At 47.7% G+C, this 23,388-nt stretch overlaps 1 protein-coding gene across 1 annotated transcript in view; it reads right to left on the bottom strand.

The window, feature by feature from the left end:
- Window positions 1–12,275: 12,275 nt before the first annotated feature.
- Window positions 12,276–23,388, bottom strand: part of LOC142588678 (arylsulfatase B-like) — a 70,759-nt gene continuing 59,646 nt past the window's right edge. The window contains exons 8-9 of the mRNA XM_075700500.1: window positions 19,509–19,647; window positions 12,276–12,363 (exon numbers count right to left, since the gene is read on the bottom strand). Coding sequence (XP_075556615.1) covers window positions 12,276–12,363; window positions 19,509–19,647 — 227 coding nt within the window. The remainder of the gene's footprint in view (window positions 12,364–19,508; window positions 19,648–23,388) is intronic.

Raw genomic sequence — 23,388 nt, 5'->3', positions numbered from 1 at the left:
AAGCAGTCCGACCGAATGTAAGGAGACGGCGGCAGCCGAAGCCAAACGAAGAAAGCGGTTCGAGACGAGGCAAGCGCGCGTGTGTTATACGTGCCAGAAGCCGGGTCACTTTTCGGCGCAGTGTCCAGAAACAAAAACAAAAGTCGTGTTTTTGTCATTATGCAGCACTGACGAGAACATGAAGCTTCTCGAGCCTTACATGCGAGACCTCCTCGTGAACGGGAAAGAGTGCCGAGTGCTCCGTGATACCGCAGCTACAATGGATGTAGTTCAACCCTCTTGCGTAGAATCCGATATGTTCACGGGCGAGTGCGCATGGACGAAGCAAGCCGTGGAAGGTCATAGCGTGTGTCTGCCCGTAGCAAAAGTGCTTATTGAAGGACCTTTCGGAGCACTTGAGACGGAGGCCGCAGTGTCATCTATGCTGCCCCCTCAGTACCCGTACCTATTTTCGAACAGGTCCGATCACCTCCTGCGCGAGAAGGGGCTTTTGTTTGGTGAGGCTAGCGTTCAGGCCCTAACCAGATCGAGAGTTCGGGAGCTCGCTGCGAAGGCGGTAGCTGCGGGGCCGACGTTGTCGAGCAATGAGAAAGGGTCGGAGGCGCAGCAAGCTGATATTCAGAGGACGTCCGAACTGAATAAAATTGAGCCTGTAGCGTTGAAGGCACCAGATACTGGAGAGGAAATGCCCGACATGGGAAAGTTAGAAGAGCTATCTGCAGATTTGCTCATCGCGCCTAGGTCAGATGGACTTAATAGGTTGCTAAAAGTCAGCCGGTCAGCTTTGATAGCCGAGCAAAAAAAGGATGGCAGCCTAGAAAACATGCGCTGCAATGTCAAGGAAGGTATCGCCAAGAAAAATGCTCGTTTTTTGGAAAGGAGTGGGGCCCTGTACCAGAAGTATCTAGACCGCAGGGGAGTGGAGTTCGATCAGCTGATCGTGCCTCAGTGCTACCGTCAGGCTCTGTTGCGCTTGTCGCATGGAGGTTCGTGGTCCGGACACCTAGGAGTTAAGAAGACTCAGGACCGTCTCTCGCAAGAGTACTATTGGCCAGGGTGTTTTCGTGACGCAGAACACTTTGTGAGGACATGTGACACCTGTCAGCGGGTGGGCAAACCAGGGGACAAATCGAGGGCGCCGTTGAAGTTGGTACCTATCATTAAGGAGCCTTTTAGACGGCTCGTTATTGATACAGTGGGACCTCTGCCGGTAACAACCACGGAGTACAGACACATTTTGACTGTGATCTGCCCAGCGACAAAGTTCCCTGAAGCAGTGCCGCTTAAAAAACTCAGCTCAGTTGAGATAGTCAATGCACTACTGTCCATATTTGCGCGACTTGGTTTTCCTGCGGAAATCCAGTCTGATCAGGGCACAGTGTTTACTAGCGCTTTGACGACAGCCTTTCTCGAAAGGTGCGGGGTAAAGCTGTTACACAGCTCAGTGTACCACCCACAGTCGAATTCCGTTGAGAAGCTCCACTCCGTCATGAAGCGCGTGTTGAGAGCATTGTGTTTTGAACAACAAATTGCCTGGGAGCTGTGTCTGCCTAGGGTGATGTTTGCATTAAGGACCGCGCCGCATGCGGCTACGGGGTTTTCGCCAGCTGAGCTGGTGTACGGTCGCTCGCTGCGGTCTCCGCTTCGCATGCTTCGAGAATCGTGGGGAGGCAGGGGCGACGACCCAGTCGTGGTGGAGTACGTGCTTAGGCTCCTCGAACGCTTAAGAAGGGCACAGGAGTTGTCAGGTGAAGAAATGGCAAAGGCCCAGCAGAGGGCCAAGGTTTATTATGATCGGACAGCCAGGGCCCGTCGTTTTGAGGTGGGCGATGAGGTTAATAATAATAATATGTGGGGTTTTACGTGCCAAAACCACTTTCTGATTATGAGGCACGATGTAGTGGAGGACTCCGGAAATTTTGACCACCTGGGGTTCTTTAACGTGCACCTAAATCTAAGCACACGGGTGTTTTCGCATTTCGCCCCCATCGAAATGCGGCCGCCGTGGCCGGGATTCGATCCCGCGACCTCGTGCGCAGCAACCCAACACCATAGCCACTGAGCAACCACGGCGGGTAGGCGATGAGGTTATGATATTGCGCACATCGCTAAAAAACAAACTCGACGTGCCGTGGGAGGGCCCAGCACGGGTTGTTCAAAAACTGTCGGACGTTAACTACGTGGTGAGTCTGCCAGGAAAGCGGAAAGCACAGCAAGTTTACCACTGTAATCTGCTCAAACCCTATAGACAACGGGAAGCAGTGGTGTGCATGATGGTAAACGTTCCCGAAGAGCTTCTGGTCGAGCTTCCGGGACTAGGCTCAGTGACGAACAGGGAAGACACCGGTCAAGTCATTAGTGACTTAATCAGTAAAGCACCGCTGTCGCCTGAGCAGAAAACCGAACTACACCAGCTCTTACAAGAGTTTCAAGGTCAGTTCTCTGAGAGGCCTGGTAGGACTTCTGTCCTTACTCATGAAATAGAACTTACCTCCCCAGAGCCAGTACGATCCAAGGCGTATCGGGTGTCACCCCGCCAGCGCGATATTATGGAGGCTGAGGTAAAGAAAATGCTACAGCTCGGTTTTATTGAGGCGGGTGAGAGTGATTATACCTCCCCTTTGATTTTAGTTGAGCTATCGGGCAAGGAACCTCTTCCTTGCGTCGACCACCGCAGGCTTAATTCCTTCACTAAGGATCAAATTTATCCGATCCCTAACATCGAGGAGCGCCTTGAGAAAGTTAGTAGCGCTCAGTTTATTTCCACCCTAGATCTTGTCAGGGGTTATTGGCAGGTTCCACTTACAGAAGAGGCTAGTAGGTATGCGGCGTTCATTTCACCTATGGGAACATTCCGTCCTAAAGTTTTGAGTTTGGGTTTGAAGAACGCGCCATACTGCTTTTCAAGCCTCATGGACAAAGTGTTGCGGGGACAGGAAGAATTCGCTTTACCGTATTTAGACGACGTAGCGATATTCTCCGCATCCTGGTCTGATCATATGGCACACTTGCGGGCAGTACTAATCCGCCTGCGCGAAGCGGGCTTGACAGTCAAGGCTCCCAAGTGCCAGTTAGCACAGGCCGAGGTTGTCTACCTCGGTCACGTGATTGGACGGGTTCGTCGCCGCCCCTCTGAAATAAAGGTGGCCGCTGTGCGAGACTTCCCGCAACCGCGCACGAAGACCGATATTCGGTCGTTCTTTGGTGTCGCCGGCTACTATCAGAGGTACGTCCACAGGTACTCTGATATCGCGGCTCCCCTGACGGATGCTCTAAGAAAAACAGAGCCCCAAACAGTCGTCTGGGACGAGACAAAAGAAAAAGCTTTTAGCGCCCTAAAGAGCGCCCTAACAAGCCAGCCTGTGCTACGATCGCCAGACTACACAAAAGGGTTCGTTGTTCAGTGCGATGCTAGTGAGTGAGGCATGGGCGTTGTACTGTGCCAACGGGAAAATGGAGAAGTGGAACACCCCGTCCTGTATGCTAGTCGTAAGCTGACCAGTCGTGAGCAGGCGTACAGCGCCACCGAAAAAGAGTGTGCGTGTCTCGTGTGGGCCGTTCAGAAATTGTCATGCTACCTAGCCGGCTCGAGGTTTATCATTGAGACGGATCACTGCCCTCTCGAATGGCTGCAGACCATCTCTTCCAAAAATGGCCGCCTCCTGCGCTGGAGCCTCGCTTTGCAACAATATTCCTTTGAGGTGCGTTACAAAAAAGGGAGTCTCAACGGTAACGCCGATGGCTTAAGTCGAGGCCCCTAACGTAGGAATCAGCCTCAAAGTTATTTGTTACGAATGTTTTTCTTCCTGAGGCAGGAGTTTTAACATATTGCTTTTGTTTGGTGTTTCAAAGTCATGACGTGCTTTCTAGTGCAATTTTCCAATTTGTGGACGCGTTCTGAGTGCTGCTAGACTACTGTAAGGAACTACGCAGTAGTATAAAAGGGGAAAGAGCCTGGCACGGCTTAGTGAGGGTTGTGTCGTGCTTGCTGACTCAGCGGTTGAGTTTCGGCGTAGTTCTAACGCTTGCTGGGAACGAGAACCAAAATGGCAACTCTCCCGAAGTCACTTTGCAGTGTCCTGTGTAAACCTGAACGTGAGAACGAGGCCTTCTCGGTGCGCTGCGCTCAAGAAACGCCGAGGGACAAGTGACTTCGGTTATGAGCATCATCGAGCGACATCCCTCCGGACAGCGGATGCAGTCCCCTGACCATCGGGATCTCCTTCTCCCGGCGGGGCGGTCTGTTACGTTTCGCCTCCGACGTGCGGTATAGCCGGCGCGGATGCAACGGACGCCGGGGCTTCGTTCCCAGCGGCGGACATTTTGGCCAGTTCAGCGCTGCCGCAACGCTTCCTGCCAAGCGCGTCCAGGCATGTTTCAATGCCACGTGTCTTCGTGTGTGTGTGTGAGTGTGTTTGCATGTTGGTGCCCACGCTTGTCAAAGCGCGGCAGCCGGGGAGAGGAGCTGCCCCAACTGTGAAGCAAGGAGGTCTGAGCGGCGCCGGCCCGGCGGATGCGTCACTTCTTGTCTCAACGTGTCCGTGCGCCGCCGTCACGGGCGCCTCTCGCAAGCCGTTCCTTCTTGCCCTCGACTCCGAGAGTATAAAAGCAGCTGCCCCCGGACGCCAAGAGAGAGGCTTCGAATTCTTCCGTCGAGTAACGTGCTCTCCCGTCTCTCCACTTCGGTCGACCTGACCGGCCGCTCTTTTGCGATGCTATAATAAACAAGTTGTTCTGTTAGCAATCGACTCATCCTTTGCCAGGACCTTCGGATCCTTTCAGCTGTGCCCCAGGCCGCCAGGACAACGCTACCCTTGGGGCTTACGACCCATTTGCAACAATGGGTATGGAGCCAATCGTTCGTGTCGGCTTGGACCTCATGGACCCTTTTCCGGCATCAAAATGGGGGACGAATGGGTTGACTACGCGACCAGATACGCCAACCCGCGCGCTCTGCCGACCCTCTGCGCTACTGATGCGGTAGATTTCTTGCTAAACGCCGTAATCTTGATGCATCGAGCTCCGTGTCAAGCGCTCGCAGGCCGAGGCCGTACCTTCTTACCTAAGGTCATTAATGACATCATGTGCACCTGCTCTATCCAGCATCAGCTTATCACCTCTTACTATGCACAAGCCAATCGCCTGACCGAGCAACTGAATCGGATATCTGTCGACATTTTGGCGAAATACGTTTCAACCGATCGCCCGTATCCAGCTTTTCTGGACACTAGTTCACGTGAGTGCCACCACGCGGCGTGCCGACCTTAAACTTTTCAAACTTCCCGCGGTGACGCAATGATGACGTCAACAAGACTGAAATAAAATAATTAAAAGTTGTCCGTGCGCATTTAACTTCACCACAATACTTGTCCTGCCGGCGTTATCAATGTTCCTAACAAAGCGTAGCTGCTCTTCACCTGGAAATGGCTTGTCATCCTAGGAGCGTTTAGTCGCGACGAGCGATGATGAATTCCGGGCTTTTGATACGGTTCTTTTTCTTTATGTATTTTCTTTTCCTTTTTCTTTCTTTTTGATGCTACAGAGTAAACAAGCTAGGGTAACCGTCAGAAGCACTCCGTGGCAGCGTTTCTTCAGTCGGCACACGTCCTTAACGTCCGAATATCGCAACGCGGTCGTGGATGCCTTTTGATTTTGACCTATCGATTTCTTTAAGGTGCCCCCAATCACTTCCCTAGCGGCTTTGCTATCCGCACTCATGGGCTACGGCAGCAGCTCCAAATCGAGAGGTGCTTAAGTATTAAGACGTATACATGGTGATGTTGGTTTTGCAGCTTGACGCAAAAATCCCCACACAAGACTTGAGGAAACTGTCTCTGTGTCGTCGTCGGTTAGCATGATATGGCCGAAGGAAGGAAGGAAATCAACTTCAGTCAGGTCCTGCAGGCCACGAGAGTTTTGGGCTCTCATGGAGTGGGCGTCTCCCACGACGGAACCGGGAAATTGAGTTTCCTGGCGGCGTCGTGGACCTGACCGAAGCTGCTCGCAATATTATGTCACATTTACTGGCCACAGGGTGAGGTATACATTTGTGTAGGACATACATAGTACTTGCAGTTACTTCCCAATGTAGTCTCCTGTCACGGTTATCCACGTGCGTGAAGGAAGAGCGCTATTTAAAATTATTTTGCGGTAATATATGAGGGATTTGTCTGTTCTCCATACTGTCTACCATGTTGCCGTTCCGCTTTTGTAATATAGCCACAATGTAGACTAGCAAGTCTCTAACGCCATAAAGGCTACCCACATACTCAAAGACCTCGCGCACAACTCCTGACACTCATTGTATTCAAGAGTTGTGCGACTGCCAATGACATCCGTAACCAACATTACATAATAAATTATGGGGTTTTACGTGCCAAAACCACGATCTCATTATGGGGCACGCCGTAGTGGAGAATTCCGGAAATATTTCGACCACTTGGGGTTCCTTAACGTGCGCCTAACCCCAAGTACACAGACGTTTTCGCATTTTGCCCCCATCGAAATGCGGGTGCCGTGGCTGGCATTCGATCCCGCGACGTCGTGATTAACAGTCGTACCCAATAAAAACTGCGCAACTACGACTGGTAAGGAATGTTGGCAGTTCGAGGAAGGTGACAGTCAGTACGTGAGACAATTCGTTCTCATCCTCATTGCCCGAGAATCGGTACCAAGCGTCGAAGAATAACACCGTAGAGGACACTGTATTTAATGTGATGGAGTGCGCGTCCAATACTTCAGACCCGAATCACTCTGTAACGACTGGCGACCAGGCATCTCGCTTATACGTGCAGTCGCCTGACAGTTGCCGGGCGCTGGCGTCGGCCACAGCACCTACGTACTTGACCTCTCCTCTACACCTGCCGACATTCTCGCCTTATTTCGCACCATCGGGTTTCAGCTCAACTGCTTGAACAGCCAATTTATTTGTGCCAAAGTTTGACCACTCTGTCAACGTTATGGTTTCTTATATTTACGCCATCTTTTACATTTCAGCTAATGCTGTCCTGATATTTCCAGCGGTTTCACTTTTCCCAAGATGTGGGGGCATTTCGGGAAAATGCGGGGCATATTTTATCGGCCAAGCCTTGTTCATATTTTGGAGGATTTTCAATAGACGTTGAAAGCATTGCACTGCCCCCTGACTGCGCTGCTCCAAAAGTTATTTTATTTTCCTGAGGTCTTGTGCAAGCGTCTGCCTTCTAGCCGTTCATCAACCTCCTGATTTCCCTGTCACTTGTACCCCATTTTGATGACTACGATCCCTCGAAAGCTGGCAATGTTGTAATGGCCATGCGATTGAGGCCGTTTAAACCAATTCTACCATGGACACAACATCCGCTTTTGCTCACTGCGAATGAAAATATTGCATTAATGAGCACCATTCTTGAGCACATAAATTCATAGTAAAAAAAATTATATGCGGATCCCACGCACTGTGCGAATCGATGTAAGCGAAGCTTTCTGTCTTGTTTATTTTGATTGATGTTAAATAGCGGTAATGCTGACTGCGAATATATGATTTCTTCTGCGTATAGTGCGATACGAGAGTAGTGAGTTGATGGCCCAAATGTTACCTTGCGTGCTGTACTGCTCTTTGTCTGCGTATTACACAACATACAGTGAGAGGGTTGAGCATTGACATTGCTTCACATGGCACATTACATCGAGGCAGACGTGTTGGCAGAATTATGGTGCTCCACATGCGAAAACACTATCGGATTACGAGGCACGCCGTAGTGGTGTACCCCGGATTAACTTTGATACCCTGGTGTTCTTTAACGTGCCCCTGAATCAAAGTGCACGACCGTTTTTATATTTCGCTCCCGTCGAAATCCGGCTCCTGCTGCTGGGATCGAATTCGCGACCTCGAGGAATGCCATAGCCGTAAAGCTACCGCGGTGGGCCCGTAAGTGTTGATTTGACGTGCGACCATTTCGGTAGTGTCACCAAAGCCAAATTAATTACCCTACGGTAATTAATTGCGGCTTTGCGTCTGCACGCCCTGCGTCAGTTGTCCACTTGACAAATTTGCACGATGTTTATTTTTTAGTAATAGCAGGAACGTACAGTACACTGCCCTCAGTTTGCCCGCAACCGCGGTCGTGCCTATAGTCGTAGAGTTTCGTTATTTTATCTCGCCGTCTTTTCCCTGTATGATAACTGCGAGCGAAGAATGGTAAGGCTGCTACTCACTCGCTTTGCGAATGGCCCGGTTCTACTTGTTCTCCGCCTCTTCTCCTTGCCCCCTCTCTACCATTTTGTCTACGTCTCTTCAGCACTTGCACGTTAGGATAAGGCCAAGCACTGGAGTTTCCGCAATGCTTTTTGCGGAGGGTCACGGATAATTACAGCTGTCAAGAGGCTAATGTGACGTCGCTCAGGGAGCTCCAGAGGGCAGTATGCATATGTGAAGTGGTGGAAAGGCCCAAACGAGTTTCTTGCGTCGCCTGTCCTCTTTTGCACGCTCCTCATCCTAATATTTCAGTACTTTTCGTTCTAACGTACATATCCGCGCTGATACATACATGCTGCCGCTTATTGATTACCTCGAAGGACGAACCAACAGCGTGCCGAGGCTCTTTGCAAGAGGGGTGGCATCATACTGCTTGCGTCGCAACGTCCTCTACAAGAACTTCTCGCCTGGCGTCAGCAACTACTTACTTGTTCAATCACCGCTTCGACGTGAAATCTTACACGCCTGCCACAACGAGCCGACTGCTGGGCACTTGGGCTACACTCGCACATTGGCACGGATTCGGCAGAATTACTACTGGCCGAGACTTACTGCGGTCGTTAAACGTTACGTTCAGACATGTCTGGATTGCCAACGTCGTAAACCGCCATCCGTCAAACCAGCCGGCTTACTGCACCCTGTTGACGTACCGGGCACGCCATTTGCACAAGTAGGCATGGACTTTCTGGGCCCCTTCCCAACGTCTACTACTGGTAATAGGTGAATAATCGTCGCCACGGATTATCTCACTAGATATGCCGAGACAAGTGCTCTGCAACGGGCAACAGCAGAAGCGGCACGATATTTTCTGGAATCCATCGTTTTAAGGCATGGCGCTCCCGCAGTAGTCGTCACGGACAGAGGTACTGCGTTCATGGCCCAGTTTTTAGATATCGTTCTACGTCAAAGTGGTACCGCCCACCGGAAGACAACAGCGTATCACCCTCAAACAAACGGACTGACAAGACTGCGCAGTTCTTTACCGCTGCTTTCCAAGCCTCTATCATAATAATATTTGGGGTTTTACGTGCCAAAACCACTTTCTGATTATGAGGCACGCCGTAGTGGAGGACTCCGGAAATTTTGACCACCTGGGGTTCTTTAACGTGCACCTAAATCTAAGCACACGGGTGTTTTCGCATTTCGTCCCCATCGAAATGCGGCCGCCGTGGCCGGGATTCGATCCCGCGACCTCGTGCTCAGCAGCCCAACACCATAGCCACTAAGCAACCACGGCGGGTAAGCCTCTATCATCGGGACGATGATCTTTTCTAAAGGGGGAGCAAATGACACAACTATATTTGGCAGAACCATAATGCAGCGGGTATGCGCCAGTGGGGACGACGCTGAAGTAGCGCGGGTTTTTAGGTGAAGCGGGGAAAACGAAGAAGACGTTGTTGTTTTTCCCTTGGGTGACTGATAAAGTGCGTTTCTTGGCGGTGCTGCTACGCATACTCGTCGATCCCACGTCGTTACAATATGTTATAAAGTACTGAAAATGTATTCAATGCTTTCCCCCAGGTAGCTGTTTTTATTCCTGATGGTGCCAGGAAACCAAGCCTGACACCACCAATGCTCAGAAATGTAATCGGAAGTGCACACAATGTTCTCGCACACCTTGTGTGATGTACCGTAACGCTGAGATGCTTCTGGTATAATGTAGGAGAATCGGTTATAAAGGCAGGAGTGTACGGTTGGGCACATGTGCTTAAGCTGATGAACTTGATTTGCGCCAAGATAACCTGTCCAAGCTTTCACACTTGCTTTATAAGAATCCGACAGCACCATCAATACGCCGGCTGCTTTTAACTGCACCAAAAAAAAACTATTAAAGGAATACAAGTATTGGTGATATCATTTTATCATTCGAGTGTTCAGACTGCCAGCCTCTCGATGCGGAGCAAGTTGAGAAGTTGTGTGCGTAATTAACAAAGCTACGTTAATGAAGTTTTCAATAATTGATCTTAGGTGGCTAAAGAAAATGAGCAGTTTTAAGCCCTTTCTCGAGATTATCCAGCCGAGCGCAGTACTTACTTCTGATTAAACATGCTGCTGTAAGAGCCATGCGAACAAAAATTTTCCAAGTAAACGCTCTTGGAAAGCGTAACTGACGCAGAAACAGAACGTCTGTAAAGTCACAGAAAGAATAGCGCTTCAAGACGGGACACAAAGGAGGAACCACACACACACTGCACTGGCAAATTGAAGAGCTGTTATTTCTGTGATAATGAAGCAACTAGCCCGTCAATTAATCTTTGCAACCCTGTAAAGGCAACCTGACCGCCCTAGCCTTTTTTATGCTGTCATCAATAGTATGTTCCTTGTGGCCAGTCCACTTTCCATTTGTATTCACGCTGTTTTTTTTCCAAGGCAAGCAGTTTAAAGTTTTAGCAGTTTTAGTGTCAATATAGCAGCGAACGTATGCCACCGAAAGCTTGCTTTGTCTCAGAAGCGATGCATGACGCAATGATGGTGCATATTTAGCGCGTGTCGCTGGCATTGTCGCGAAGCTTTAGCTCGGGCCCAACTCCGACGCGGCCCACTGAAGTATATATAATACGCAGAAACGATTTTCTGAGATAATCCCTGGACCGATTTTAATGAAATTTGTTGCATTTAGGAGAGAAAGGTAAATTATAGTGACTGTTGCAAGCGAAATTTCTACTTAGGGGCTGAATATTGGTAAAAAAATTTAGAAAATTCGAAAGTTCGAAAATATACACGCACGAAGTTTATGAATTAATAGCTCTACGTCAAGAAGAGATATCGCCGTTCTCTCAACGGCATACATTAGATCATTCAAAGCGGACAAATTCGATACCTTGATTTATATCTTATGTGAATTTGTTACGTTGCCTACAAGGCTTCTGCAAAAGCTGTATTTATATATTAGTGAATTTTCTGAGATTCATGTGCAACATATCAATTTTGTCCGTTTTAGATGTACTATCAGATTCAATTAACTGAATCGTGATATCCCTTTTTCTTGCTGAGTTAGAGAGTTGCAAACTTGATAGTTTCGTTTTCTGATTTTCTTGTTATTTTTGCCGAGTTTTAATAAACGATTGACAAACTGAATCGAAAATTCATAACCAACAATAAGTAGACTTTAAGACACTTATTCTTTTACATGTATTTAGATAGGAGCACCTGAGCTAGAGCTTCCTCTTAAGGGCTACCTTCCCCACTATCGTGTCCGCGTGTAAACAAAATTGCGAAGATAGTGCAATGCCGGGCCGACCCACGGCGGAGGTGCCATTCGCCATTAAGGGGCCCAGATACACAGCTTCGCGGGTCGTACTTCTTCACAGAATAGAAGGAAACTGTGTTTTCTTTCTTTTGCATTTATTTCGCTTTTAGAAAGAGATAATGCTATGAATGCAATGTCATTCGTTCTTGTCTAGTAGATGTAAATATGAGCTTAAATAAACTCTCTGTGTGCGTGCACACAGATCTGTGTGCGTGCGTGTGTGCACGCAAACACACACGCAAACACGCAGAGGGATACGGTAAATGCTTGCCCGCATACACATTTACATGCGTCCACGCATGCACACATGCACAAAACTGTACGCACGCACACAGAACTGCATGCACACACTAACTCGCGTATGATCGCGCACGCATACATGCACTCGTGCGCACGCATATTCAAATACTGAGACGCGAACTAGCCTGCTCACGCAAATACAAGTGCACACGCACGCATGCTAAAGGTGTGCACACCCCTATATACTCCCTCTCCTTGCGCGTGCAAACAGACTGAATGACACTCGATCTGCAATTACCGTTCAAAACTCCAGCTGTAATAAATCGCTTTACGGTTTAAATCTCGCGCTTGTTCATGTCAATGTGGCCTCCGCTAAGAGGGTGCAAAACCATTTGTTCCTGTCGTGTGACATCACAGCCCATCCCCGGCCAAAACACTGCTTTAACGCACCACCAATGTATATGTTGTTACAAAGGGCAACCTATTGGCGCAGACAGTTGAAGCTTGTTGATACTCGGCTATTATATAGAAATAAACTTGTTTAAACTATTACCCATTCAGGTTATGCATGTGCATTTCTGTGAAGTTCCACAGGATGGTGAAGGTGCAATGTCCAGCATCCCTGAGTATGCCCATGCTACAAGGCACAACAGTATATTTTTTAACCTAACACAAAGACACGCGCATGCTTGTTATTATGTTGTCCAAGCAATAAAATCTGATAATAAAAGCGATGACTCAACAAATAAGCAACCCATTAGTACGTTTTAGGAAGAAAAAATAGACAATATAATATTTGAAGAGCACTCCTGAAAAAACCGAAACTGAAACCAAATCTTGAATTTTCTGTTTTTGCCATCTAGTGGGAGCCTGTCGAACTGAGTCGTGCGTGGCGTTAAAAAAAAGAGGTATTACGAAACACGAAAAACATATTAAGACTCATAACTAGAATCGCAAGCAAAAGGGGGGGGGGACTCAAGGAGGACAACCTACTCAGGGTCTTCCAAGCTTTCTTCATCAGTCACATTACTTACACGGCACCGTACCTCAAATGGAGCAAAATTGAAAAGAACAAACTTGACACGCTCATCAGGTGCGGCATAAAAAGAATTCTCGGTATTCCACAATCCGCTAGTACAGTAAAGCTACTTGAAATAGGAATTCACAATACCACAGACGAATTAATTGAAGCACAGTTTATTGCACAGATCTCCAGGCTTTCGTCAACTAAGCCGGGAATCAAAATTCTTGATGAAGCTGGTCAACTCCCTATACAGGCCCCGCTCGACAGACACCCCCTGCCTAAATTAGCCCGTGAAGGCATAAAGGTTGAGCCCGTGCCGAGGAACATCCACCCAATATAGAACGAAGGTCGCAGAAGAGCGCGGGCTAGAACCACCCTTCGACGAATCGATCCTTACGGGGCAGATGCATTCTTCGTCAACGCCGCCAAATATGGCAGCGAAGACAGGTTTGCAATCACGGTCGTTGACGCGCGCGGAACACTTATCAGCGCCGCATCAATTTACGCTAAACACGCGAATGAGGCGGAGGAAACCGCGATAGCCTTGGCTCTGCAAGCCGCGAAAGGCCCGGCGACCATTTTCTCCGACTCGCGTACGGCGGTGAGGACTTTCTCGTCCGCTCTAGTTTGTAAACACGCAGCCGACATCGTCAACAGATCCTTTCGTATTACTACGCGCGAAGACACTGGAGGTCATACCATAGCGTGGTTCCCGGCGCACGTGAACGATATAACCAAGCGGGTTGCAACCCTAACGGGCGGGCCACCTGCCTGGCGCGTGAATTCACGAACCGCGCCTGAGCTAACGGTCCGGCTCTCCCGCAGGATTGCCCCTTCAAAGATAATCTTACGACCTTTCACGAAATTACGTCACATTACAGACACAGCAGGAGGAAATTCCCTCCCCCCAGCCCGAAACTGAACAGGGCTCAAGCTGTTACTTTCAGGCTTTTACAGACGAGATTTTACCTCACCCCGAGAGCGCTTAATTGGATAGACCCCAACTTCCCGCAATCGTGCTCCAAATGCCGTCGCGCGTGTTGCTCCTTCGACCACATGCTCTGGCTGTGCCCGTACAACGCAGGCTCCGACTTTCATAACAAGTGCAAGTGGGACGCCTTGCTGAAGAGCTCGGGAGCTCGGATTTCACGAACCAACTGCAGGCCGTCCAGAGGGCACGCGACGTCGCGGAGAGTCACCACCTCCCTGTCCCGTCGTGGGCGGAGCCACCAATTTGATCGGGGAGCCTTCGGTTCCCCCCAATCGATTTCCTCAGGACACTCTAATAAAGTTCTTGTCATTGTCACTGTCACGTAACACGGCATCGAACCGCTGCCAGCATGACACGGAACAATAGGTGCGAGCGACTACACGACTCGGCCACGGCTTCCAACGTTTTAGCAAGTGATACGCTCGGGTTTTATATATACCACGTGAACTTGCACGACTGTGTCTCAAAAATCGCTTTTGTGAACAGTGTTACTGCACGTGTAGAGAGTAGAGATAGAAATCAATCGACAGATAAGTCTCCGGACTACATACGCTACAGCGACTTTTACGACAGACGCCGTAGTTTTATCACAGGTGCCGTCTTTGTCTCGAAAATTGAGCCCAAATTTTCGTCGTTTCCATAGGCTTCCATTGCTGAATCTTTAGCCGCTCTGGGAACAGAATTGTTGCTTACCACAGCGTGATCACTGGATTTGGCTCGTGTGGATTGTCTTCCAGAACATGGCTGTCACCTGCCTTTTCAATATTCGACCTGCAGCTTCTGTTATTCGCAAAAAACCCGCTCGTTCCATTGAAAACGCGCTAGCTTCGTGCCGGGGCCGCTTGGGGCGCTAGTTAGTACGTGCCGAGAAAAGCTGGATATGCACAACTGGGGCCTCGCTCAACCTTACATTACCTTCGCCTATAATTCTCGCCTTGACATGGCCGGCTATTCCCCATTCTGCCTCTTGTGTGGCCGTGAACCCACACTAACAGTAGACACCTTGCTGTACTATACTGTCGGTTATGACCTCGACAAGTGAATATGCACTTGATGCATTCGCTCGCGCTAACCACGCTAACAATGTGGGCTCGCTCGCCTATCAGTGTCATAAGAGATCCACAACCGTCGCTGCGACCTCTGTCCCCGTGAAGTGCAATTTTCACCGGGCGCCCTGTGCCGCTTCGGTCGCCTTCCCGTCGAGTAGGCACTTGCGAGAACTCCTGTTTTGTTACAATGGCCATATCGCGAGGTTCGCCAAGTCACTAATATGTATAAGACACGGAATCGTTCCAGCCAGCCTCGCAACGTCGTCGGTTCCGACCACCAGTGATAGCCTCCACATCGCGAGGCTCAAGCCCTGCAGCTCTCCGCTTGCCACATATATCTAACGGCAGCGGGACGGTGCGTCTGCCGCCGGGGGTTGTGTTGAGATACAATAGACACTAAAAGACATGGCACAAAGGAAAAGCAAGACGGGCATCTGGGCTCGGAACCGAACTACCCACACTGTTCGTAGCGACTATGAGAGCGCTATTTTCAACTTTGCGAATGGCAGTGTGGGTCTAACTACAGCCAAGATGCTGGGAAACTTCAATCATGATGACCGAACCAAAATCGATTTTGTCTGGTTCCCCGCTCACTCGGGAAGTCCCGGCAACGAGCAAGCGCATAATGTGGCCCGAAGGTTAACAAACAAGGTCGCGCTTTCCCTGGAACCGGACCCTCCGATAGGAGAGGTAGTAACTTCTTACAACAAACTTACTAACCTAAATAAAGAGGACAGGAGAATATACCCTATACCACACAGGCACCTCACGAGGCCGAATGCCACAGTCCATCGAATTGAAACTAACAGCCTTACTACTTCTCATCGCTAAGCGGTTGTTACAAATTATTCATCATCATCATCATCAACATGTTTTATGTCCACTGCAGGACGAACGACTCTTTCCTGCGATCTCCAATTACCCCTGTCATGCGCAAACCTATTCCAACTAGCGCCCGCGAATTTCCTAATTTCGTAGCTCCACCTTATCTTCTGCTGTCCTGACTGCGTTTCCCTTCTCGTAGATTCCATTCTGTAACCCTAATGGTCCAACGGTTATCTAACCGGCGCCTTACATGACCACCACAGTGACAGTGACAAGAACTTTATTAGTGTCCTGAGGAACTCGGTTGGGGGGGAACCGAAGGCTCCCCGATCAAGTTGGATGACCACCAAGTTCCATTTTTTTCTCTTGGTGTCAAGCAGAATATCGTCTATACCCGTTTGTTCTCTGATACAAACCGCTCTCTTTCTGCCTCTTAACGTTATGCCTAGCAATCTTCGTCCCATCGCTCTTTGTGCGATCCTTAACTTGTTCTCAAGCTTCACTGTCAGTCTCCAAGTCTCTGCCCCATATGTCAGCACTGGTAAAATGCAGTGATTGTACGCCTTCCTTTTCAGTGATAATGGTAAGCTTCCAGTGAGGAGCTGACAATGTCTGCCGTATGCGATCCAAGCCATTTTTATTCTTCTATGAATATCCTCTTCATGATCAGGGTTCCCTGTGATTAGTTGACCTAGGTAAACGTACTGCTTCACAGACTCTAGAGGTTGACTGGCTATCCTGAACTCTTGTTCCCTTGCCCTGCTATTCATCATTATCTTTGTCTTCTGCATACTAATTTTCAACCCCACTCTTACGCACTCTCTGTTTAGGTCCTCAATCATTTGTTGTAACTCGTCTGCATTGTTGCTGAATAGAACAATGTCATCGGCAAATTGAAGGTCGCTGAGATATTCGCCGTCCATCTTTACTCCTAAGCCTTCCCACTTTAATAGCTTGAATACTTCTTCCTAGGACACAGTGAATAGCGTTGGAAAGATTGTGTCTCCCTGTCTGACCCGTTTCTTTATAGGCATCTTCCTGCTTTTCTCGTGTAGAATTAAGGTAGCTGTAGAACCTATATAGATATTTTCCAAGGTATTTACGTAAGCGTTCTGTACTCCTTGATTAGGTAATGCTTCTATGACTGCTGGTATCTCTACTGAATCGAATGCCTTTTCGTAATCCATGAAAGCCATACGGAGAGGTTTATTGTACTCCGTGGATTTCTCAATAACCTGATTAATGACATCGATGTGATCCATTATAGTGTATCCCTTCCTGAAGCCAGCCTGCTCCCTTGGTTGACTAAAGTGCAGTGTTGCCCTCATTATATTGGAGATTATTTTGGTAAATATTTTATATAATACTTGGAGTAAGCTAATGGCTGTATAATTTTTCAATTGTTTAACGTCTTCCTTTTTGTGGATTAGAATAATCCTTGCATTCTTCAAGTTTTCCGGGACCCTTGCAGTCGATAGACACCTGGCATAAAGAGCCGCAAGTTTTCCAAGAATTATGTATCCTCCATCTTTGATTAAATCGACTGTTATTACATCTTCTCCTGCCGCTCTTCCTCGTTTCCTGTCTTGGAAGGCCCTTCTGACCTCATGGCTAGATATAGGAGGAGTTTCTGTATCCTATTCATTACTGTTTCTAATGAAGGTATCCCGACTCCTCTGGGTCTTGTACAGGTCAGTATAGAATTCTTCCGCTTCTTTTAGTATATCTTCGGCATTTCTGATGATATCCTGCTTAACTTTCAGTGCATAAAACTTGTTTTGTCTTATGCTAAGTTTCCTTCTCCCTGATTTCAGGCTGCGTCCATTTTTAACGGCTTCTTCAGCTTTTCTGACATAGTTTCGAATATCACTTATTTTCGCCTTGTTGATCAGTTTTGATAGTGCCGCGAATTCTACCTTATCTCTTGAGTTAGACACTTTCATCCTTTGTCGTTTCTTTATTAGGTCCTTTGTTATTTGGGATAGCTTGCCTACTGGTTGCCTTGGTGCCTTGCTTTCCAAATCAATTGCTGCTTCTGAAGGCAGCCTAGTTACGGTTTCATTCATTAGCTCGATGTCACCATCATCTCTCTGCTCTAAAGCTGCATATTTGTCTGCAAGTACCAGCCTGAATTTGTCTGCTTTTACCCTTACTGCCTCTAGGTTGACCTGTTTCTTCTTGACCAATTTTGCTCTTTCTCTTTTCACATTGAGGTAAATCTTAGCCCTCACTAACCTATGATCACTGCACTTTACCCTACCTATAACTTCTACATTCTGAACTATGGTGGTATCAGCAGAAAATATCAAATAAATTTCATTTCTTGTTTCCACATTAGGGCTCTTAAAGGTCCACTTTCTGTTGCTACGCTTCCTGAAAAAGGTGCTCGTTATTCGAAGCTTATTGCTTTCTGCGAATTATGCCAGCATCTCTCCTCTAGCGTTCCTAGAATCGACGGCGTAGTAGCAAATTGCTTGTTCACCAGCCTGCTTTCCCACCACTTTTGCATTGAAGTCGCCAATTACTACAGTATACTGAGTTTGCACTTTTGTCATCGCTAATTCAAAATCTTCATAAAACTGATCTACTTCCTCATCACCGTGACTGGATGTTGGAGTGTAGGCTTGTACAGTCGTTAATCTATACATCTCATTAAATTTGTCTGCGACTACAGCTACCCTCTAATCATTGCTGTAGAATTCGTCAATGCTGTCCGATATGTCCTTATGGATTAGGAATCCTACCTCGTATTGCTTCTTATCTAGGAGACCTCTATAGCAGAGAACAAGTCCGTTATTCAGCAATATATAGGCCTCCCGAGTTCTTCTAATCTCACTAATGCCGATGATGTCCCAAACGACGTCTGATAGTTCCATAAAGAGTCATGCTAAGCTAGCTTCATTCGAGAGGGTTCGGGTGTTAAACGTTGCAAGGGTCAGTTTACAAAATTTACTCAGCCCTTCTAGCCACAATGTTGGTGACATTGAGGCTAAATTTATCTAATTCTTAACGGCTTCTTGGCCTCCCCACGCTAGAAAAAAAAAGCCGGCAACACTGGCTGGCGCGCTCTCAATCAAGGCTTTCGTTCCGCGTCCGCAACACCAGTTGTGCAATGCCGGCAGGTGTTTTAAAGGCCAGACAGCTGCCAGAGCACTTTAGCTCAAGCTACTAGCAGACAGCTTGAGTTACTATGTGAAATAGCTTAGATACATACCGCAAAGTGGGTAAAGTTTCCAAATAACGATTATCGCATTAAAGCAGCTTGCTTAAGGATATGCGTCAGTCTGCTTCTAATGACCGCTAAACGCAGTACAAACAGCGGAAGTAAAGTGCACACTAAAAAGAACTAAAACATTTCATAACAGGCGTTACGTGGCAAATAGCTCGCGTTAAAATACATTCTCACATTGTGAAGGAGCGGACTCCTTTCACGCCATATTGCGCCGTTCCCGGTGGAAAACATGAACGATGCGATGACACGAAGAAACCAATGGACTCATCTGCTAGACGATAACCGCCTTCATAGTTAGAAATGCTGCAATCAGATGCCACAGCTATGCTCCTTTGCTCTGATTTGAAAAATAAGAGGTCATATCGGGTCGGCGATTTCCTGATAACATAATTTCTGCGTTTCTCGTGTCTTTCAGTGGGATGGGTTCGTGCAGAGTTCAAGACACTTGTCTAGAACGTGCTCCTCGCGGGAAGGCAGCAGCCAGATAATGTGGCGACCAGCAGGGCGAGAGGTGAAGAGGCATCTCATAAGTGTAGCCGTGCACAATCGCATCCAGACGGTTTAGCCCCACGTATCATCAGTGAAGTCACGAAAACACATTCTAGACAAGCGTCAATTGACCACCGTGCGAAAGTTTTCTATCAGATAATTTATCCCTTGCCTGCCGGAGATGATGGCCGCCGCCTCGTTCCGGCCTTCAATCTCCAGGATTACGTCCCCGCGGTCGATGCATTTGCGCTCAGTCAGCGCTTCCCACTGGTTCTTTCCGTCCACGTCGCCGAGGTCTGAGACGTCTCCACCTTGCAGAAACAACAGTAAATGCGGAAGTGAATAGGTATATAAAACTATAAGCCCAACTGCAATTAAACTTTACTTTGGCTAAATTGGTATTAAATTATGACCGTATTGCACTATACTGACGCAACCTTGCCAAAGGTGCAGGGCTGGTAATCGTCAATTTTCTTTTACTGGAGGCCTTAAATAGCAGTCTAGCAGACGACACTTGCTTCTGGTGGTTAACATAAGCCGTGAGACCCAGCGTAGCGGCTCGGTGGTTTGTGATCGCTCTGCGGGAAGCCGCAGGCGCCAGCTAATCTAGGAGGTCATGCCCAAGAGCCGCGTCTGCTTAGTCATGCGGCGCTTCCGGCGAGTGGTAGTGGTGGTATTTTTTTCACTTTAGGTATGAAAACTTAGCTTTTTACTTAGTCTAACATTGCATTGTAGTTCTTTTACGTTCGGAGATTTGCCGCAAGGCATATGTACGAGACATTCAGAAATGGCATAAAATAAATTCACGCGCACGCACGCGCGCACGCACAAACACAAACGCGCACCCTCTTAGCACACATTTGAAATGTAAATTTCAATTTGAAATAGCTATCACTAAGCCCCACCCACCAACAGCTGCCGCCCTTTTGTTGTAGTCTGCCTGACGCCTGAAAGTGCGGCATCACCGCTGTGACGTCAGCTCGGAAATAGTTCGAGACCACATCGGACGCTTCGCTTCGCATGCTAGATATTCGTTTCGCATATTTATCCTGTGAAGAGAACCTTAGTTTTTGTCGAAGAACGCACCAAGGTATTACATTCCGTCGACCCTGGGCAATGGAGCACCCCGAAGGGTGTATGGAAATTGTACAACGTGTGTTTTTCCAGATATACCCTATTACCGTAGTATTGGAAGCATTTAAGAGTAGCTCATTATGTCTACTCCAGTCTGAAAGTGGAAAAAAAGATGTCTTCTTGGAGGTGAATGCCGTCGCGAACACCGATGACAGTCTTAAATAGCTCCAGGTTGTCAGCATATGTAAAGAATGAAGAGCGCCGAATTGGTGATGAAATGTCATTTATGAGCACCAGGAAGACAGCAGGGCCAAAACTCATTGTCCTTCCACTCTGTGAAGAAGGATGACCAGCGAATGTGTATGTGGGCCTATTGATGGCGAACTGCACCTCCGCCGCAAGTCAGCCCGGTATTGCACTATCTTCCGGATTTTTGTCTACACGCGGACACGATAGTGTGGAAGTAGCCCTTAACAGCATCGCTGTAAAATAGATCCCTGAGAAACTGCGCTAGCGACCTCATAGCTAATAGAAATATGCCTAATATTGTGAACAAAGTGTCGACCTTTTGCGTAGGCAATTTGTTGCCAGGGTAGTGAAGAAAGAAGTTATGAAAATCTGCGTGAGCTTTGTAATAAGGAGCTCATGGCAAGCTGCATGAAATGCTTGAGCGTCTAGAGCGTCTAATTGGCCCCCTTGTATGCACCGCACTGGAAGCATGAGTCATAAATGCGACCAAGTTCGTTGTCGTGGAGCTGCCCGCTACAAAGCCATGCTGTTCATCTATTAAAATGTTCTTAGCACCAACAAAACACCGGGAATGCAATATAAATTCAAACACCTTTAACGCACCGCAGAGAGGAGGTAGATATAGGGTGCTTATAACGTAAAGCTATTCCAAACCTTTCTATTGCAGTTTTGCAATCAGCCTTCCGCGGTTGGTAAAAAAAAATTTTTTTTGGACCACCCCCACTTTGCCTGTCTTTCACACGACGTCACAAAAACCACTATAGCTCCCCATCTGATATGACGTGCACACACTGATTACGCGTGATTGGACCAAACGAAAACAATTGTTATTTTTCATTCGACGCCTTTTTGCCATTAGCCCTCGGCTATTGGTCAAAAGATTTCGGGCTGCATCCACTTCACCTGCCTGTCAAGTGACGTCACAAAACCACGAAAATTCGCCGCGTCAATGTGATGTGTACGCATTAAAGATGCATTAATATGCCGAACAAAACTGATTTTTTTTCTGAATAGCCGCAGGATGCCCCGTTCCGGAAGGAATAGAAGATGACTGCCCACTGATTACTCTGGCACTAGCTACTTGGAGTGGCCGCGGATCATGAATTTATTTGCGTATAATTAACATTTCTCCGTGCAAGTATAACGTTAGCGAGCCGTTTCGGCACATATACGACATTGCTTTGCCAACTCTTGTTTGGTGAGGATTTGTTTTGGCGGCATTCTTTACCTTCCGTTGCAGGCCACTGCGATTTTCAATCAGCCACCACAAGCTAAGTAAGGGGAAGCGGCACAATCGCGGACACCGGCATCACCCTCTTCATCCGGTTATCGATTTTCAGTGCAGTGGCTCGGCCCCATCAAATCCCTCTCCACTTGAGGGTGCTCGCCGCCTCTTGTCAGCCAATTAGATAAGACAAGCCGCTCAGTGCAGGCAGTGTTATTAGTTTTGAAAGCAAAGAAAGGTGACCTCCTATAAAGTAAGAGAGCTTTTGATTGGGCTATTGAGGCAACGCTGCGGGTCACCGCCCGATGCTTGCGTTGGCGGTTACGCAAATTTGACGTCAGGAGATCAGAATAAAAACGTATTGGAATAGTTTTACGTTATAGGGCCCATAGACTGGCAGTTAGTGGATGCACGTCTAGCACCCGATTTGTGTGCGGACACTACGCGCGCTACCTTCGAAGCACTGGGAAACGTACTCGACCTTAGCAGACTGTTGAGCATACTAGTGATAAAACGGGACAAGTATGATTCCGTACGTCTTAAGCAGCGTGGGACGTATACGATCAGCGCCACAAGAAAGGGGAGGTTTGTGGCACTTCGCACACTTCAGAACAAAATCCTCACTGAGTGATAGCTTACACACCATAACACTGAGAGGGAATATTGTTTGAGGTAGAAGAATCGTTTACACAAAATACAGAACAGAAATGTTCTGCAAACGGATCAGCAGTGTTCGAGACAACATAGACATTTTGATCTACAAAACACACATCTTCGGCGCTCTTTTTAGGAGAGTGAGAGCGCACGTAGCTCTAGAAGTTTATTGAATTACGTGCCATGCTGGCTTCAACACGGCCAATGTGGTTACAGTGATCATTGTCAAAATAAAATTTTCAAGGACAGCCCACGACAGCACTTAAATTCAAGTTTTGAATTCTCCTAAGGCCTGTTTGCCCTGCTTTTCAGTGTGCGCTATCTTTCAGCTTTATTGCCAGTTTAAATTCGCTAGAAAACCAATAAGGCTACTTCGGCTTTTTGAACGGTTTTGTAGGTATGAATATGCACATGCCATCTTCAATGACATCTTCAATGACTTTCGTAAACAAGTTACCCTGAATACTACTACAACAACAACAACAACAACAAAAAGAAAAAAAAGAACAAGAAGAACTTTATCTTTATACGGAGCTTTAGTGCGTTCATTCAGCTATCGACGAGCTCGTGTGCCACTACATCGTTCGCACCATAATACCTGCTGCGTAGCACCATTCGTGTACCGACGAAGTGCTACCAATGTCAACGGTAGCACTGACGTTACGATTAAGTGGAACACTTTACAATTTCTTTTGGACATCAGTTATACACGAGGTGAGAAACAGTCATGCTCGCGCACTTAAAGCAGCGAACCCCACCACTACGATTTATAGTGGGCCTATATTTCATCATCATCATCATCATCATCATCATCATCATCTTCATCAGCAGCAGCATCATCATCATCATC

This window comes from Dermacentor variabilis, chromosome 7, assembly GCF_050947875.1.
Source record: "Dermacentor variabilis isolate Ectoservices chromosome 7, ASM5094787v1, whole genome shotgun sequence".
NCBI lineage: Eukaryota > Metazoa > Arthropoda > Arachnida > Ixodida > Ixodidae > Dermacentor > Dermacentor variabilis.
Note: the sequence above shows the minus strand (reverse complement) of the source record. Positions and strands in the feature narration are given on the sequence as shown.